Below are 19933 nucleotides of genomic sequence, written 5' to 3'. Positions count from 1 at the left end.
GGAGACCATGTACAGTGGCCAAATTCTTACTGGGCATGAGCTGTGTATTGGGCCCAACGCTGAGCACTGGGGACACATCGGTGACATGGACACTCTCAGTCGCCAACCCTCCTGCCCCGGCATCAGCCAGGGATGGGGAGATTTCCTGGAGGAAGAGTGACTCAGCTGGGACCTGCAGGTTGAGGAGAAATGAGCCAGATAAAGATGAGGGTGAGGGTGTGTGGGCCAAGGAAATGGCAAATTCAAAGGCAGGTCAGCGAGAGGCCAGGTGTGGGGTGTATCCAGGGTGGGTGCAGACAGGGACAGCACCAGTGTCCATCGGGATCAGTCCCTAGACCTGTCAAGCTCCCTGGGAAGTGACAAAAATCCCAGACTTATGCCTGAACATGAGAGCTATGAGTAGTAAAAAGGAAAAGGATTGTTTTTCCTTTTATTTATTTTTTGAGTTTATTTTGTGTTTTCTTGGCGGGGTTTTGTTTTGTGTGTTTCTTGGTCACACTGCATGGCTTGTGGAATCTTAGTTCCCTGACTAGGGTTTGAACCCAGGCCCTCCACAGCGAGAGCACAGTCTTAGCCACTGGACTTCCAGGGAATTCCCTGTTTTCATCTTTAAAACAATTGTTTTTTAGTTCATTAGATCAGTGTATTAAGCTCCCAAGACCTAAATCATCTCCAGTGCTGTGGAATTTTCTGGGACTCAGAAGCCCTTTAGCCACCCCCAGTTTGCCTTTAGTAGCAGGGGGTGTTTCCGACTCGCTGTGTGACATCAAGAAAGTGGCTCAGCATCTCTGGGCACGGGTTTGCTCACCTGTAACATGAGGATACAAGTAGTGTGAAGCTCCAGGGATCATAGGGGAGGGGCTTCAGCACAGAGCTTGGCTCCATGTACACAGCTGGTACACCTTCCTGGGCCACTTGGGGGGTTTTTTAGTCAGTCCTGGAGGGTCCTTTCCATAAAGACCTGCAAACCCTCAGATTCAGCAGGGCCCAAACTGGGTTCCGCATCTTCCTTCCAAACTGCTTCTCCTCCCGGGTTCCCATCTGTACTGGTTTGCTGGGGTGGCCATTACAAATGACCACAGATTCTCAGCCCTAAAAGGCAGAAGTCTGAGATCAAAGCTTTGCTCCCTCTGGAGGCTCAGGAAGGGTCCCTCTGGCCTCTTCCAGCTTCTGGAGGCTCCATGCTTCCCTTGGCTTGTGTCTGCATCTGTCCAGTCTCTGCTTTTGTCTTCCCCTGTCCTTCCATCTGTCTCTCCTCTTCTGTCTTGAATAAAGATGCTTGGCATTGGATTGGAGTCTACTTGGTTGTCCAAAATGACCTCATGTCAAGATCCTTGATTACATCTGCAAAGACCCTTTTTCCAGATCAGGTCCCATTCACAGGTTCCTGGAGTGGATGTATCTTTTCTAGGGGGATCACTATTGAGTGCCTGAAGATGCTCCTCATCTTCTGGGATTCCCCCAGCCCTGTATCCCTCACTCTGTCTCCCAGGCTGATGACACACAGGGAGGTGTGTCCATCTCTGTCTCTACCCAGCCTGGGAGCCTTAGCATCACCCATCAGTCAAAGTGTTGTCCCCAGAGCCCCAGCTGAATAGAGACCTGTTGCCGTGGAGGGACCATGGCCACTTCTGCTCCCTTTCTCAGAGAGGAGCATCTCCAGGGCTGGAGAGAGGAGCATCCCTGTGGGCTGGGGGAAGAGCCGTTTGTCATGGGTCATGCAGATATGGGCTTAAGTCCCAGCCCTGTCATTTCTGTGGATGACCTGGGCCACTGGGAACTTCAGTCTCCTCATCTATAAGGTGGACATTCTTCTCCCCACCATCGAAGGCTCTGTGGGGTCACCCTGGGTCTCCACTTTTAGGAAGCCTGTATCATTAATGATTCAGTTTATTCATGCATCAAACAATTGGTGTCTAGATTGTTCATGGCCCACAAGGGTCTTTACATGGAAACACTTAAGCCCACCTTTGTCTTGAAGTATGAAAGGTTTGAAGTGAGTTTTAAGATGGTGGTGGAATTGGGTGCCTCTGCCACTCTGTACTCCAGGGACCAAAACCCTAGAGGTGCAGTGGATGGGAGGGGAGCCCACGGCATCAGATATTCCTGGCTTCAAATTCCATCCCCACCCCTTACCTGCTGTGCAATTATAAGCAAGTCACTTTACCTCCCTGAGCCTCAATTCCTCCATACTGTGCATCACATCCACCCCCCACAGGATTCCTGCAGAGAAAAGAGGGGTGTGAAGTAAAGTACCCAGGACAGCGACCGCCCTAAGGCCTCAGTGAATTGGCTGTTTACTGCTACTATTATCATTATCTTATAATAATGGGGGATATTGTGGTGCAGAAGGGTTAGGACTGGGGTTAAACTTCAAAGGTTAAAATCCCACCTCTGTGTGACTTTGGGCAGACAACTCAATGTGTCTGGTGTTTCAGTTTCCTCATCTTAAAATGAGGAGAAAGATAGATACAATGGTATCAATTCTTTGGGGCTAGGCTGAGTGTTCAAAGGGTTCATATGAGTGATGTCCCTGTAAGATGCTTGGCGCTCACTGGACTTCAATTATTACTATCATGTTACAACTTTGATTCGTGAAATCCCAAAAGCTCTGATCTTGGAGCAGAGAACAGAGGATCTTGGTGAGAGGAGGGATCCTCAGGATTTCCCAGCAAAGAAATTTCCTCTCTGGGGATCTGCTGCTTGCTTAATCCCAGTGACAGGGAGCTCCCTCCCTACAAAGAGCAACATGATGAGATGGATCAGTTGGTAGACACCTTTCATACATTGAGAAATTCTCTTGTTTCCCAAAGATACCCCCCCCCCCATTAGTCCCTGCTCCATGTTGTCAAGAGGTCAACCTTTGTCCAGACTTTGAAAATAGGGGTGGGTGTGGAGGAAATCATAGGGTTGAGCCTTTTGGGCAATTGGTTCTTGGAGGTGGGGCTGCCTTCTTGACTCTCCCCACCTCTACAGACCCCAGGACTTGGCCAGCATGGGGCTTGGGGTGTGTTTTGCTGAATTCCTGGCCCTGCTCTTATCATGGGGCTTCCCTAGTGGCTCAGATGGTAAAGAATCTGTCTACAATGCAGGAGACCCCGGCTCTATCCCTGGGTGAGGAAGATCCCCTGGAGAAGGAAATGGCAACCCACTCCAGTATTCTTGTCTGGGAAATCTCATGGACAGGGGAGCCTGGTGGTCTACAGTCCACGGGGTCACAAAAGAGTCGGACATGACTGAGAGACTAACATACACACTTTTATCGTGGACAAGTCTGGTGTGTGGGGTGAGGGTAACCAGAGCTGGAATCTCTGAGAAGAGGCTCACTCAGTGTGGGCATTGGCTGGGCTGAGAGTTCCCTGGGAGGGTCGCTCTAGGACTAGGACACAGCAAACCAGACCCCCAACCCCCAACTGAAATGTGCTCCATGGCCTCTTCACTATTGGGTCCAGCCCCAGATTATCTCAGAAAGGTGAGACTATTTTAAGATTCCTTTCAGGGCAAGGAAGGCAAGGGCCTGTGGTCCTTCCCATAGGCCCTAGGAAAAATTTTTGGAAAAGATGCAAATTCCAGGTAGTTGTATCCAAGTGGTTAGCACACAGTTCACAGTGCCTCTGATGTTCACTCTGTGACCCTGAGCAAGTCACTTCTCCTCTTGGTACTGCAACCCCTCATCTGCAGAACAAGGACGATGCTAACAGCTCCTTTGTGGGGTTGTTGTGAGGATTAAATGAATCAATATTGAGAATAAGCTTATTAGCATTAAAAACTAGGGAGATTTAGGGACTTTCCTGGTGGCCCAGTGGTTAAAACCCCACGCTTCCAATGTAAGGGGCCTGAGTTTTATCTTTGGTCAGGGAACCAGGATCCCACATGCTGTGCAGTGTGGCAAATAATAATAATAAAGAAAAAAATCTAAGGAGCTTTATTAACATCATCAGAGGTCTGTATTCATTGGGAACTGTATTGTTAGGGCTGCCGAAATAATGTGCTTAAAAAACAGAAATGTATTTTCTCACAGTCCTAGAGGCCAGAAGTCTGAGATCAAGGTGTTGTTGGCAGGGCCAGCTCCTTCTGAGGCTGTGACTGGGTATCTGATCCAAATCTCCGAGCTTCCAGTGGTGCTGGAAATCCTTGCTGTTCTTTGGCTTGTCAATATATCATCCGGATTTCTGCCTTCATTCTCACATGCCATTCTCCCTGTGTGCCTGTCTCTGGATCAAAGTTTTCCCCCTTTATAAGGGCACCAGTCCTATTGGATTAGGGTCCATCCTACTTCCAGTATGACCTCACCTTAACTACTATATCTGCAATGAAATAAGATCACGTTCTGGGGTCCTGGAGATTAGGAGAATGAGTTGAGTTGATGGAGAAGGGAAACAATTCAGCCCTAATAGAAACTGAAAGTCAGGGCTCTGTTTATCAAGAAATGGGTAAATATGACACATTTTCACCAGTTAGAAAAAGAAGCTAAGAGGCTGGAAAGAGATAGGGCCAAGAAAACAAGGAGACATTTCAGTACCAGGGACAGCAGCTCGCGTGTTTTTCTTTTCTTTTTCTTTTTTTGGTTGCTGTTTTTTTCCCTCTATCTGGCTGCAAGCCTTCCAGACAGACCCACAGGCTGGCAGAAGGTTGTTCAGGGGTTATACCTACCCTCCTAGAGCCAGCACACTCTGTCTTCTGAGTGTGCTATAGGGCTTCACAGGCAAGTGTGCTATAGGGCTTCACAGGCAAGTGTGCTATAGGGCTTCACAGGCAAGAAAAGACCCAAGGAGAAAGGGTTTTGCCTCTCTTTTACACCTCCCAATTTCTTTCCGGCCATGCCTAATGTCTCTCAGGCATTATGGCTGTTTTCTTAGTGCCTCTGCATTCCTTGAAGACCCTGGAGATTCAATTCAGAAAATAGAAACTCCAAAAAAAAAAGAAAAAGAAAAAAAGCAGGAAGACATGTGTTGGGAGAAGATATGGGCATTAAATATAACCAAAAAAGGATAAGCACACACAATATATAAAGAGGGTGTGTTTGTAATATCTCCCATTACAAATTTTTATTCTGGTGACATATGCATACCAAAATCTGCCATCTTGACCATTTCTAAGTCCACAGCTCAGTGGTACTGAGCACATTCATATTGTTGTACAACCATCCCCACCATCCAGAACTTTCTCATCTTCCCAAACTGAAACTCTGTCCTCATGAAACACTGACTTCCCATCCCCTCCCCCAGCCCCTGGCCCCACCATCTACTTCCTTCTCTCTATGGATCTGACTCCTCTAGGATCTCGTTTGAGTGGAATCATACTGTTTTTGTCCTTCTGTGTCTGGCTTATTTCACTGAGCATCATGTCTGCAGGGTTCATTCATGTTGTAGCAGGTGTCAGAATCTCCTTTCTTTGTGGTCCTTGTATAGATGGACAGCGTTTTGTTATCCATTCATCTGTTGATGGGTATTTGGGTTGTTTCCACCTTTTGGCTGTCCTCAATAATGCTGCCACGAGCACAAGTGTGCAAATATCTTTTCGAGTCCCTGCTTTCAATTCTTTGGGGATATATACCCAGAAGTGGAATTGCTGGATCATATGGTAATTCTATGTTTAACTTTTTTGAGGAACTGCCAAACTGTTCCCCACAGCCGCTGCACCATTTTTACATTCCCAACACAGTTTTTTAAAAAATGAGTGTTAGAAGCTGTCCTCAGCTCTGCCTGGTGCCCCTTCCCCAGGGCCCCAGGGCACCTCTCAGGCCTGGGTCAGAGACTCCTCCCCACCACCAGGCCCAGCTGGTGGGAGCAGCCGGTGAAGTGAGCGCAGCCCAGCAGGACGCAGCTTTAATTAACTCCAGCCTGGGGCGAAAGTGATGCCCCCAGAGCTGTTCCCAGGGGCTCTGCACAGGGAGTCCCCGTCGGCGGAAGCTGAGAGACCATGGGAAGGGAGCTGGGGGTGGAGGACCCAGGACTCGACAGCATGAGAGCAGCCACCGATGGTGTCATTTCAGTCCGTGAAACTGAAGTCCCCAGGGGTTAGAGAGGCAAACCCAGCTCTGAGGCCTGGATCCCTGTGTCCATCCCAAATAATCTGCCTGCATCTCCCACCCCGCAAAATATTTTAAAATATCTTTAATCTCATTGGCCTTTCTCTGGGCGCCTCCCTCTGCTCAGTTCTCTTCCGTCTCTGTCTTTCAATCTTTCTTGTCTCTATGGCTCTCATGCCTCGCACCCTCAGGACGTCTTCCAATCACACCCCAGCTCTGGACCACTTTAGAGCCGGCCCCGCCCCTTGCCTCTCCTGATTGGTCCTTCCATTTGGCGCCACGCCTCACCCCTCTAGCTCCGCCCCCGCATCTAGGTTGGTCCATTCCACTGCACCCTCGGAGCATCTGTTCTGATGGGGAAAACCGAGGCGCCCACACAGGTGCAGCGGGCCATCCAAGGCCACAGAGTTGGTTAGTGGCAGAGTCACTGGGCTCCTCACTCCAGTGTTGAGGCCTCTTCTGGTTCCTTGGGGCTGCTAGTGCCCTTCATCATCCTCCTCCCTGGGGCGGCAGCTCTGCCCCTTCCCCCTTCCCCCACCTCACCCCGCTTTTTAGCATCAGCCACCGATTTAATTAACAGCTGATTCGCCTCTCTGCCTTTCCCGTCTCACCCTTTGGGAAGTGTGGGGATGGGAGGGGAGAGCTGAGCTACTCTTAACTGCCCCACGCCCAAGGGGGCTTCAGCCTCCTTGTCTCTGTTTTTAAAATTATAGTGAAATACACATAATTTAAATTTACCACCTTAATCACTTTTCCTTCTTTTATTTCCTAAGTTTTTAAAATTGTGGTTGAATACACATAACAGAAAGTTTGCCATTTTAACCATTTTTGAGTGCAGAAATTAGTGGCTTTAAGTACACTTGCATTGTTGTGCAAACATCTCCACCATCCATCTCCAGAAATTTCTTATCTTCCCAAACTGAAACTCTGTCCCCATTAAACACTGACTCCGCATCCCCTTCCTCAGCCCCTGGCCCCCACCATCTGCTTTCTGTCTCTGTGGATCTGACTCCTCTATGGATCTCCTGTGAGTGCTTCACAGTGGAACTTCCTGTGAAGTTCCAACATGCATGCACAGCCTCCTTTTCTCCTAACACCTCTATTTCTCTCCCCTCCAGGCTGTGCCTTTCTCACCTACTGTGCCAGGGACTCTGCCATCAAAGCTCAGACTGCCCTGCACGAACAGAAGACCTTGCCCGGGGTGAGTGCTGGATGCTGCTGGGAAGTGAAGGGGCAGATGGAGGGGATGCTGTCAGTTTGGGGAAGGCTAAGGTCCTTCCTGGGATCAGCTGTGAAGCTCATCTGCCTCTGAACTCAGAAAGAGACGAATGGAGCAGAGACACAGAAATCATCACCCGGATGGGCATTTCTTGTGTGTTAACTGCATCCCAGGCTGTACACTTCATGTCAGGGTGGTTGTGGAGGTTGCACACTGCATGGGGGCACCTGACTTCACATGAGAGTGCCACTGGAGGATGAGGAAGCATTAGTAGGCAGAGGGACAGCAGGTGCAAAGGTCCAGGGGCAGGATGGTGCCTGGTGTGTTGGAGAAACAGCCAGGAGGGCCGTTTTCCTGGAGCAGAGAGAGCGAGAGGGAGAGAGGGAGGAGGGGAGGGCAAGGAGGGGGTGGAGGCAGATGTTCAGGGCATTGTGGGCCTCAGGGAGGAGACTGGACCCTACCTACCTCTCACCATAAGAAGGGAGGGGATTTTCTTTCCTCTTGTCCTTATGGAGCGAGTAAAGCTATGGCTCCTTATGTGATATTTCCTCCCCAGGCGAGGCTGGCCCAGGCTCTGGGCCTGCTGGTTCTCTCCTGTCAGCCCTGTCCTCTTTGGGTGGGCAGGAGGTCCCTGCCCTCAGGAAAGGATGGAAGGTCCCCCTCAGCCTGCCAAGCCAGGACTCCAGTGAAATCTGTAGCACCCCACCCCATGAGTTTGGGGGCAGGAGGTGTCGCCCTTCCCTCTAGAAATCTCAGGGACCCTTCAGTATCAAGGGGCTTCAGAGGATGCTAGGGTGGCATCTTGCCATTCCTACCGGGAGCATGGATGCCACATAGCTGAGAGTGGACAATCTGGGGTTCACTTGCCAGGAACAAGAAGCTGTGGCATGAGTTTGACTCAACTCTGAGCAAGCATCCAAATATTTGGGGGTGGCCTCAACCTTACCTTGCAGAGCAAAGAGCCCCTCTTTGAAAGATGAAGTGGCAGAAGCAAGAGCATACGCTATGGCAGCCACATCAGTGGGCTCCTTGTTTAGTTTCCACCTGTTGTTGCCATGTGACAATGAACCAGTGACTCAACCTCTCTGATCTTCAGCACCAGAAGAGTATAATGCGGTGGGGTAGGGGGAAGAGTGTTGAGGAGGTCACTGAGGGCTTCACTGAGGAGGTGGCATTTGGGAAGAGACTTGAAAGGTGAGGAGGAAGGACAGGCTAGGAGAGGGGACAGGATATGCAAAGGTGAAAAAACACCATCTGGAATTCACTCTTCTCCCTCACTTGGACCTGCTGTCAACACCTCCCCAAACCAACAGGAAACTGGAGGGCAGGTCCGTCCATAGCACCCAGGGGCACAGTGGAGTTCTGTAGATTCTATTAGTTATCTCCCGATGTGTCACAAATTACTCTTCAGGGACTCCCCTGGCGGTCCAGTGCTTAAGACTCCACATTTCCACTTCAGGGGGCACAGGTTTGGTCCCTGGTTGGGGAACTAGGATCCTGCATGCCTCACTGGATGGCCAAGATTTTTATTTACAAAAATAAATAACAGAAAAATAAATAACTAACAAATTACTCCTTAACTTAATGGCTTCAAACAATCAGCATTCATTGTCTCACAGCTGCCAGGGGTCAGGAACAGGGGCATGAGTTGTCTGCATGGTTCTGGCTTCTGGTCTCTCCTGAGGTTGCAGTGGAGTCATCAGCCAGAGCTGACTGTGGCTGGCAAATCTGGCCCAGTGCATGGCTATTGGCTGGAGGCCTCAGCTCCTCTCTGTGGGCATCTCCCCAGTGCTTGCTACTTGAGGGACCTCACAGCATGGCGACTGGCTTCCCGCAGGGCATGTGATCTGAGAGTGAGCCAGGAGCAAGCCAGGATCTTTTTTTTTAAATTATGTATTTATCTATTTATTTGGCTGCACTGGGTCTTAGTTGCAACATGCAGGATCTTTAGTTGCAGCCTGTGGGATCTAGTTCTCTGACCAGGGATAGAACCTGGACCCCTGCATTGGAGCATGGAGTCTTAGCAACTGGACCATCAGGGAAGTCCCAGGCTCAGGACTCTTTGTCCTCTCTCTGCTTACTCTCCTAGCACAATCCAGTTCTTTCATTCATATCTATCCTGCTAGCCAGCCAGCAACCTTTTATTAAGCACCTGCTTAATAGGCCTGATGCTGCACTTCTCTCATCAGTTCTGTGTACAGAAGACACCCCTTGGTGACTCCTTCAGGCACCCCATACCCAGCAGAGCTCAAACTGCCCACAGCATCCCCTTTGAACCAGTTTTTCCTCCCTTCCCCTTGCCCCACCCCAGCTTCTCGTGGTCACTGGCAATCCTTGGCCTGTAATCCTTCCAATTCCTGCGTCTGTTTTCAGGTGGCCTTCTCCTCCATGTCTACATCTCTGCCATCTCCACCGCCTTTCTGTTATGAGGACACCAGTCCAGTCCTGGATGACCTTGTGCATAGATCTGTCACTTAGTTACATCTATAAAGATATCATTTCCAAATAAGGTCTCACTCATAGATTGCAGGGGTTAGGTATTGGACACGTTTTGGGGGAGGACAGCCATTCACTTCACTGCAGGGGGTGACCACAAAATGAATAGCTGGATGGAAGGGTGACCGGGGAACAGTCATCTCAAGGTGACCTGTGGTGATGACCTCATGGAGGGCAAATAGGGCAGCTTTCTGGAGGGGGAAGCATTGGAGCCTAGTCTTAAGTGATGGGGAGGGTGGTGGCAGATGGGGGTGGTGTGAGCACAGAGCGTACTGAGGCATGGAGGCAGGAGTGTGCCTGACAAGCTGAGTGTGGGAACACACGAGAACCAAATGGAAGTTTACTGCCCCCAGGGACACTGGGCAATGTCTGAGGACATTTGTGGTCATCATGACCATGGCATCTCACGGGTAGAGGCCAGGGCTGCTGTCCCACACCCTACAGTGCACAGAACAGACCCCCCCCCCAACAATAGAAAATGATCCAGGCCCAAGTCAGCAGTGCTGAGGTTGAGGAACCCTGTTTAGGAGAATAAGGAGCTGGTGAATGTTCTAGAACAGTGCTAAGAGAAATATATAGAATGCATACCACATACAGCATTTAGATTTTTCTAGGAGCAGCGTTTAAAGGTTAGAAAGAAACAGGTGAAATGAGTTTTAATGCTTTCTTTCATTCTAATGCACTGTCTCAAAAATCCTATCAAGAGGCTGTCAGTAGGGCCCACGTAAAACTTACTAATGAGATAGTTCACATTCTTTTTATTTCATCTTAAGTGTTTGAAAATCTGGTGTGTGTCTTGCACACCCTCAATCCCTCTCAACCAGAACACTTAGTGGTTATCAGAGATGCTCAATGTGGAGTTGCATTTTATAAAATTGACTACTGAAAAGGTAGATTCCTTTGCTCAAGTTGTTGTAAACCTACTCAGAGCTTTTCCAAGAATGGAGTCAGTTTTTAGACGTTTTTGTAAAGGATCAGAGAACAAATGTTTTCAGCTTTGCCTGCCATACAGCCTCTGTTGCATCTGTTGAAAGCACAAAACAATCACAATGACTGTGGCTAAGTGCCAATAAAACTTTATTGACAAAAACTGGCTGGGGTGAGGTGCAGAAAAGGGCTGTAGTTTGCCCATCCCCATATTGGGCTATCACCATCCAATAGAATTTACTGGATGTTCCATCTCCGCTGTCCAGTAGGGTGGACACTTGCTCCGTTTGGCTATGGAGCCTTTGAAAAGGGGTTAGTGTGACTCAGGGACTGAATTTTTAACATTATTTAACTTTATTAGATGTAAATTTAAACTTCCACTGGCTACATGTGGCTAGAGGCTACCATCCTGAACACTGCAAAATCTAGAATGCTCTAGATCAGGGATCAGCCACCACGTTAGACAGTGCAGATCTAGAATATTCTAGACTCTTCGACTGTGTAGACCTGGAATGTTCTAGACCCAGGAGCATGGTGCAACGTCATTATATGTCTAGGTTAGGGAGTTGTCTGTCTCTCTTTGACACCAGCTCGCAGCTGAGAAGGGGTTAGGGGCCTCAAGCCACCTCTTCCCCTCTCAGGGCTGTTTCCCTGGTATTATCATTGTCTCCCGGCACTTTGGGGGCACCTCATCCAGCTGCCATGTCAGCAGGGCCCTGGGTCTGCTCTGGCCCCATGTGACAGGCACGGGGACTGTGGTGAGAGAGGAGGGGACTTGTCCCAGGTCACCCAGCAGGGTGAGCACTATGGCTCCACCCACCCTCCTCCACAGACCTTGAACCTGTGGCTTCTCTGGTTGAGTTTCCTGTAAGCTGCCCCCTGCTCCCTGGAGGTGAGGGCAGATGTTTGATAAATAAAGAGGAGGGTCAGAGCTGGATCCTGGGAACAGAGGGGCTTGGCTTAAATTTTTTTCCTTAAAATTTGAAAAATACTGCACATTTAGTGAAAAGTGCATGCAACCCAACTGACTATAAAGCAAGCACCCCGTTACCGCTGTGCACCCGGAAACCACCCCAACCCATGTTCCCAAGCCCAAGCCCCTCTCCTCTCATTGGAGGAGCCACTGGTCTGACTTTTATGGCAATCATCCCTTCCTTTTCTTCTGTTACCATGAGGATGAGATTCAATATCATGCCTTGTAGCTTTGTGCCTTGTCACTGCTGTGTGGTATTCCACAGCCTGGATGCACCATTTGTTCATCCATCCTCCTGCTGGTGGACATGTGAGTTGTTTCTAGTTTTGCTGTTAAGGCACAGAGATCCTTGCCAGTGTTTTGCTCTGGGTGGACACATGCCACATTTGGGCCAGTCTCATACACAGGAGTTCGGGATCCCTGAATATGTGTGTCTTCCAAATCTGATGAGAGAAGGGGTTGATTTTGGGGGTGAGCCTCCCTCCACAAGAACACCCACAGAAATGGAACCAGTCTTATAGTAGGAGAGCTGGAGGCTTGCTCACTAATCGCACAAGAAGACGTGGGGACTATTGGACAGGAGAACCCTTTGCCTGTCAGCATGTCTGAGCACAGGTGTCTAAGCCTCCTCCCAGGTGTCAATGCCAGAGGATGGAGCCTTGGCTGCCGGAGAAAGCCTGCCCTGCAGGGTCACCTGCTGCATGTGCCTGCGCACTGCCCGGGAGACAGGGACCCTGGGCTGGGCCATGTTAGAGACAAAGACAGCCAGCAGCTTTTCTATCCCTGTGTGTGTGTGTGTGTTTGTGTGTGTGTGTGCATTGGGGGACACAGTACAGATCGACACCTCTGTCTCTTCATCTTTTGATTAACGAGGGAGTGGTCCCAGTGGTTTGCCAGCTCAGTGCATCTTCCCCCACCTTGGCACAGCCGACGCCCCCCCTCCCGCCAGTGCTGTTTTCTGCAGCAAGTGACACACACCCCTTCCAATTCCCACCTCGAATGTGACAGCAGAGTCCCTGGGGGATGCAGTTTAATCAAATCTCAGCATTCTGGAATAAGATCCTACAATGAATAACAGAATCCCAGAATAGAACCCAGAATGGACCACAGGACCCTGGAATCCACACGGGGCCAATGCCTCCAATTGTCACAGGGATTCTCTGCTGGCCTGTCACACCCAGGGTGGGGATCCTGGGGATGGAAGAAAGTCCCACTCCAGTGACAAAAGGCAACAGGTCCAGTTCCCACCTCGAGGATGGCAAGGGGTTGGGTGGCCATTGGAGGCAACACTATCTCTTTCTTTGTGAAGGTCTTGGGAGTGAGGGATGAGCCAGATCGGGCAGTAGCCATGCTGCTCGTCTGAGCATTCTGGAAAGGGATGAGTTTGAGTTTGTCAGACTGTGAACCTCCCACAACAGGCCCCTCCCTGAACCCCCTTCTGTGTACACAGGGGTATCTGAAGTGGTCCTTTTTCAGAACCCACCCCCACATCTCATGACTTAGTTCAGAGTTAAGCCAGTCCTGGGAATGAGCAGGAGGCCCCTGAGGTGCCAAGTGTCTCAGGATATGACTTTCGAGGCCTCAGTGTCCTCATCTGTAAAATGGGTTTGTGGTGTGTTTTGAGGGTCCTGTGAGCTGGGACACGCCCGAGGCTGAGCATGCACTTGGCAAATACACAGCCAAATGAATGAACTCATGGTCCCAGGAGAGTCGAGCTGTGGGACTCTGGCCAGTCACGTCTCTTCCCGAGCTCGTGTTCTCCCGTGAAACGGGGACAGCTCAGACACGCCTGGCACAAGCTCTTGGGTTACTTCCCATGCCGGGCACTCTGCCCAGCACGCCTGCCCCACTCTTGCCTGTGGGACAGGAGTCTGGAAACTATAGGTCTTGTCTTGTCTCATCTCGTTTGCCACTTGTGGACCCTATGCTGGGTCTTTCTCAGGAGGAGGTCTTAGAGCCCCTTACCCCAGCCCTGACCCTGGGAACCCCTCCAAAAGAGGAACAGAATGTGTGCTGAGGTGGGGGGAGATGCTGTCATCGAGGCAATGACTGGGCAAAGCAACTGAATCAGGGAGGATGGAGGGGAAGGCTTCGGGGGGAGGTTACATTCCAAGGGGCTTGTTGGGCAAGGATGGGGTGCACAGGGGCGTGTTCCAGTCCATTGTCCTCAGGGTGGGGGAGGAGAAAGGGGCAGAAATGGTTGGGACAGAGCAACAAAGTTGCCTCGGATGCCAGGATGAGGAGTTGGCACTCCACCCCAAGGGCAAAAGGGCGCCATGGCAGAATCTAGAACAGGAGAGGGGCTTGGGTGGGAGAGGAAGAGCATGGAATGCTAGCCCATGCAGCCCAGATAGGGGTTCACCTGCTTCATCCCCCTCCGCACCACCCATAAATAACCCAGTCAGGGCTTTCTCTGGGCCCCCACACCTTCAAAACACACAGCTTTGCAAACTCAGGAGAATATTTGGGGCCCCAGCCTGTCTACCAAAGGATTTTCCTGCAGTCCTTCCCCCAAGTGGCATCAGTTTCCCCATCTTTCATATACATAATAAAGGACCCTATTTTCCCAACCGGTGTATGGCTTGGTTGTAGTCATTTAGCAAGAGCTGGGTGGCAGAGCAAGGACTGGGTTCCAGTCACTTAACGTATGCCCGCCCAGAGCCCTAGTCCACCTGATCCTTGGCTGGAGGGATGGATGGGTTTTCAGAGACCCCCTCTCCCCCTGAGAAAACTGGCAGGAGATCTGGTCTCTGCTTCTGATTTTCTCCTCTCCCTTTTTGATTTGCCCATCTGTAAAAGGGGCACGTTTCCATTTCATAAAGTTGTTTGGAGATTAAATGAATCAATGGACATAGGTATTGCTCCAATTTGTTCCTCACCCGCCCTGCCATGAACTCCTATTCATACTTTAAAACCCACTGCAAATTTTCCATCTTCAGTGCATCTCCAGGAAAGTCTTTGGCTCTTCACTGTTCTCTGCTCTAGGCTCTCCCAGCACTTGACGCCATGAGTCTGGAAGTGTCTGCATATCCTTCTGTTTCCCCCACTGCCTGACTAGTGGAATGCTCCCTGAGGTTGCAGAATTACTCAGCTTGAAGCACATGAGAATGTTGTTGAATAAGTGTAAAGAGGGAGGGAGAGGGCAAGGAAAGGATACAACAATGGGGAGCCAGGGAAGGTAGAGGAGCGAGGAAGGGCATTCAGCAGAGACCTTGGTGGGACAGATGGAGAGAGGGAGCCGGAAGGAGGTGGGCAGAGCCAGTTGGGTGGGCAGGGGCGACAGGAGGGGTGGGGTGAGGGGAGACCCAGCTCTCCCCGGCACGCCTCCTCCCGGCTTGGGCGGGCAGCGCGGGCAGGGCCAGGCCTCTGGCGTGCGGATTGCCTGGGCGTTGGGCGCGGAGAGCGGAGAGCGAGGCGCGGAGCCAGAGCGTGCGCGCGTGTGCGCGCCTGTGCTCTCAGGGCCAGCCGGGCGGGCGGCGGCACATGGATGCCAGCCTGGCGCGCATCTCTAGGCCGGTGGGTAAGGCGAGGCGCGGGTCTGCGGGATGTGGATGGCCGGGCCTCAGAACCTCGACTTTCGAGTTGGGGACTGGAGAGGAAGGGGATGCCCACCAGGCTTCTTAGAGCCAGGCCAGGACCCCTTCCCTCCCGCTGAGCTGACCCAGGAGGGGGAAGGGGCCTCCTAGTAGGAGGCGGAAGGTCCCAGGCTCTGCAGCAGGTGGGGGAGATGGGAAGCAGGTACCCAGGCCGAGAGAACGGGGTAAGGGTGGAGGGTGCCCTGATGGGGGCAGGTTCCCTCCCTGTGGTCCTCCTCCCTCGCTCCCTCCTTCGGCTCATCCATCTCCAGAAGATTATATTTAAATATCTCTTTTGTGCAAGGCAGGAGCTGGGCTCGCCCCTAAGAGGCGGTTTCCATGGCAACAACAATTGCCAGCTTCCGTGTGGTGAATCAGCGTTGCCATGGCAACCCCATCCTCATCTGCCCAAGGTGCTAGGAGGGGGGAGGAGGTGAGGGCCAGCGGAGGCGGGTGGGAGAGGTGCGGGAGAGGGAGACTGGAGCCCAGGTGCCCCCTCCCTCACATCTCCCTTCACCACTTCAGTCTGCCCTCAGCCCAGAAACTGGTCCCATCTGGTTGAAATAATCTCTCCTCAGGCCTCCAGCTAGAGGGGTGTGGTACCCAGGTGAAGAGGGTCCGAGATGTGTTTGCATGCGCGCGTGTGTGTGTGTGTGTGTGTGTGTGTGTGTGTGTGTGTGGTGGGGGAAGGGAGATGTTGTTAGGCCTTTCCCAGGTGGTCAGGGTCCCTCTATGGGTGTGGTTGGGTGGCAGGAGGATTGCACTGGGGAAACTGGGGGCCAAGATGGGGAAATAGAAACCCCTTGAGTTCTGGGGCTCCCAAGGCTGAGTTCACATTGAGGAGGCCCAAATATGCTTCAAACACACACTTGAAATGGGGGAGAATATCAGATAGGGGGGCCCACCAGGGGAGGGGGGGTAGAAAAATACCTCTCCAGGCCTTGATTTTGACATCCGTAAAAAACAGGGTAAAAATTGTGCCTCTCTGAAAACTTGCCGGGCAGGTGTGTTGTGATTAGAAAACACTTACCAAGTATCATCAAGTACCTCCGAAAGGCTGTGGGGATCTACTCCAAGACTGACTTGAGAGGGGGCTGGGACCAGCACTTGTTCCGACCCCAGGCCTGGTGGAGAGGGACCAGGCGCCTTTCTGTGATGGCGGGTGTTGACCACTTCCTTCTGGTCACTTCAGTTCAGCAAACTCCTCTGATTCTCTCCTGTACCCTGCCCTGAAGGATGGGGAGTAATGTGATGGTCTCAGTCTGGAGGGAAACAGAAACATGGAGACACCTCCTGCCCTGAGGCAGAGAGAGGAAGGGGCCCCAAGAGGTGGAAGGGTTGCCTGCATGGCAGCTTTTGAACTGGGATGAAGTTTACCAGAGACACCAGGTTGGGAAGAAGATTCTGTCCTAGAGCCAAGAGAGAAGTAAATGCCACCCAACCCCACATCCCTCAAGTTTGTTCTGAAATACTTGCATTAGTTCATACCCAGGGCTGGGTAAGTTGCAGGAGCGGGAGTTAGGGAAGAATTCTTCCACTGAATAGTTCATTGGTTTCTTCCAGTTTCAGTGCTGGGGGGTGGTGGACAGAAGTGTCCAGAACAATGAGGCCAGACTGAAGGCTGGTCCATTCAAGTATGACAGTTCCTCTGACTTGTGGCTCAGGGAGCTGGCTAAAAGTAGCTGCCTTGGTGTGCCAGTCAGCTGCTGCTGAGTAATAAACTGCCTCAACTATTTTCTTTACTCATGATTCCATGGGTTGGCAAGCCCAGGGTGGGCTTAACTGGACAATTTGGCTGATTCGTCCTTCATGTCATTCGTCCTTCAGAGTCATTCATGAAGCTGTAGTCAATTGGGACTTGACTGGGGTTAACTGGGCTGGGACCCCCATGAGCTGTCTGCAGGGCATCTCTGTGCATGAGATCTCATATCCTCCAGTGAGTCACCTGGAATGTCCACCCTGAAATCTCCAGGGTTCCAAGATGGCTAAGTCTCTTGAGGCCAAGGCTTGGAACTCCCACTACTTCACTTTCACTATATTCTATTGGTCAAAACAAGTTTCATGGCCAAGTCCAGATAGAAGAGGTAAAGAAATAGACTCCAGTTCTCAATGAGAGGAGCCACAGTGTCCCATCATATACAGGGACCACAGGAGTTGTGCCATCTTGGCAAGCAATCTATCACACTTGGGGGTGGTGCAGCAGGGAGACTTCCTGGATGAAGGGGTATTGTTCCTGGGTTTTGAAGGCAAAGTAGGAGTTTTCTAGGTAGCAAGAGTAAAGCCCTGGAGGTAGGACCATGTGTTATTGGGTGTGACTGAGGTGCCGGTTGCTGCCAGAAGCTGGTGGGATGCTGAGGCTGGGGAAGTGGGCAGGAGTGCCTGGCAGGGCTCAGATGAAGCTCCCACCATGCTACCCCCACTGTCCACCTTGACCTCCCTCCCCTTCTCTTCACAGATGGCGCGGCCAATCCAGGTGAAGCCTGCGGACAGCGAAAGCCGTGGAGGTAGTTGTCATCTCTCCATGGCTGCCAGGCTGTGGGTTGATGGAGGAATGGGAGGAGGGAAATCCTTGCACAAAAGGTGGTGGGAGAGGCAGAGGCCCCCACGGGGGTGGGGCAAGGTGGTAGAGAAGGAAGGCATGGGTCCCTCCTCCTAACCACAGGGCCACAGGCCCAGCTGTGGAGGGTATGGCCAGGCCCTGCTGCTTTCCCCTAGAACTTGAAATACCTGATTCGTTTCATGTTGCAATGATGGATATCTTCAGATGCAGAGGCACTGGGGGTCCCCAAAGGACTATGGATTGTTTTCTGGATTGTGTGTGTGCACAATTGGATATATGAGCCAGTGCATATGTGTATGTGAGCATGCATTCCTGGGCATGCCTGTATGCAGATGTGTATGGGTGTGTGCACATGGGCATGTGTTTTCTGGCTGGTTCAGTGCCCGTCTGTGTGCACATCTGTGTGCCTGGGCTGTGCATAGGTGCGTAGGTGTATATGTGGAAGTGTGTGAGCTTGACTGTTCTAGACTGGGAGTGTGGGCGTGCAGGCTCAGTCTTGTGTCTACGTGAGGTTGGACGTCAGGGTGGGTGCGTGCCATCAGGAGATGCTTGACTGTCCCCCATGGGATCCAAGACTAGCCATTCTTAGATACTTTGACCCCTCCTCCCCATCTCAGATGGATTGCAGGCCTGAAGGAGAGCACTCAACCTTGGAGATGGTGTGTGGGGCAGGGCTGTTAGGACCTCTGTGTATGCATAGGAGCATGGTAAAGCCCATCTGGGCTGGGAGCCCGTTTTCACACTCTCAACCTGGCTTCCAGTGGGGGTCAGGGATTGGAGAGGGGGCTCTGCATGTTTTCATCTCTGTCTCTCTTTGTCTCTCTCTCATTCTCTCTCTCCCTCTCCCTCCATCTGTTTCTCTCTCATCTTTTTCTCTCCTATTTCTCTGGTTCTCTCTGAGCCTCTCTGTGTCTCTCTTTGTCTCTTTCGGTTTCTCTTTGCCTATCTCTGTCTCTTGGTCTCTCCCTGTCCCTCTCTCTCCCTCCCACCCCCATGAATGACAGCTGCCAGAGAACGGGTTTCCATAGCAACCCAACTCACCATTCCTCACAGAGGAAGCTGCCTGGTCCCTGATTACAGGGGAGCAGCGCAGCTCCCCCGGGAGGCAGGGCAGGGCTCTAGTCCCTCGCATGGGAGAGGCTGGGCCAGACTGGCACCTGGCCTTAGGCTTGGGCAGGTCCCAACCAGGCTTCCAACCAGTCCCAGTCTCCCCAGATACCTGGTCTGCACACACATGCCTTTATTCATTCATCAGACATTGATTTTTGGCTTCTCCGGAGCCCTGGGAAAGTCCGATGGGGAGCTCTGCTGGGCACTGTGAGAATGCAGGCGCCCTCAGTGCTCACCCCTGCCTAGAAAATTTAGATGGCAGACAGACATGGACCCAGGCCAGGCAAGGCAGACCCTAGTACTGTGTGTGGGCTTTCTGAAGAACTCAGAGAGGTGGGAGGAGCCCAGAGGCGGGAGTAGACGTTTTGCCCAGAATGGGGAGCAGTTGGGTAGAGAGGGCCTTCTAGGCAGAGGGCACTGAATGAGGTGGGAGGCCTCAGGCACGTGGGCGGATGAGCAACACAGGCAGGGAAAGCGCAAGGCTGCGTCCTCCTTCACACGCGCAGAAGAGGGCCCCCTGGAGGTCCAGGGGCCCAGCTCCAAGCCCTGTGCCTCCGATTTCTGCTGGAGGGATGCGGGAAGTTCCCCGAGGCTAGGACTTGGCTGAGGTGGTGTCTCCCCCCACAGGGGACCGGAAGCTGTTTGTGGGAATGCTGAACAAGCAGCAGTCAGAGGAGGACGTGCTGCGGCTGTTCCAGCCCTTCGGGGTCATCGACGAGTGCACCGTGCTGCGGGGACCCGACGGCAGCAGCAAAGGTGACCGGCTGGGGGCGGGGCTAGCTCCGGGGGCGGGACTATAGGAGGGTGGCCTAGGAGAGGGAGGCTGGATCCAGGGGGCGGGGCCGGGCTTGTGGGGCGGGACTGGCCTACAGTGGGCATGGCCTGGCACAGGGAGAGCGGGCGGGCGGGATGGGGTTCCTCTAGGCGAGAGGGCGGGGCTGGCCCAGGGGGCGGGGCGAGCAGAGGCTGTCTAGTCTCACCGGGTCCCACCCGCCAGCCCAGGACCGTCTGGGGCTACCTTCCTGTGTCTGTGTCCATCAGA

General features: G+C 52.1%; 1 protein-coding gene across 6 annotated transcripts in view; it reads left to right on the top strand.

The window, feature by feature from the left end:
* Positions 1-19933, top strand: part of CELF5 (CUGBP Elav-like family member 5) — a 50373-nt gene that overhangs the window by 11240 nt on the left and 19200 nt on the right. For 4 of the 6 annotated variants that reach the window (XM_043912021.1, XM_043912018.1, XM_043912017.1 and 1 more), the window contains exons 2-4: positions 7150-7232; positions 17677-17728; positions 19519-19647. In XM_043912021.1, coding sequence (XP_043767956.1) covers positions 7150-7232; positions 17677-17728; positions 19519-19647 — 264 coding nt within the window. The remainder of the gene's footprint in view (positions 1-7149; positions 7233-17676; positions 17729-19518; positions 19648-19933) is intronic. The other 2 variants (XM_043912023.1, XM_043912020.1) reach the window with 1 other exon arrangement.

Source organism: Cervus elaphus, chromosome 9, assembly GCF_910594005.1.
Source record: "Cervus elaphus chromosome 9, mCerEla1.1, whole genome shotgun sequence".
In the NCBI taxonomy this organism is placed as follows: domain Eukaryota; kingdom Metazoa; phylum Chordata; class Mammalia; order Artiodactyla; family Cervidae; genus Cervus; species Cervus elaphus.
This window is presented reverse-complemented; position numbering and strand designations above follow the sequence as displayed.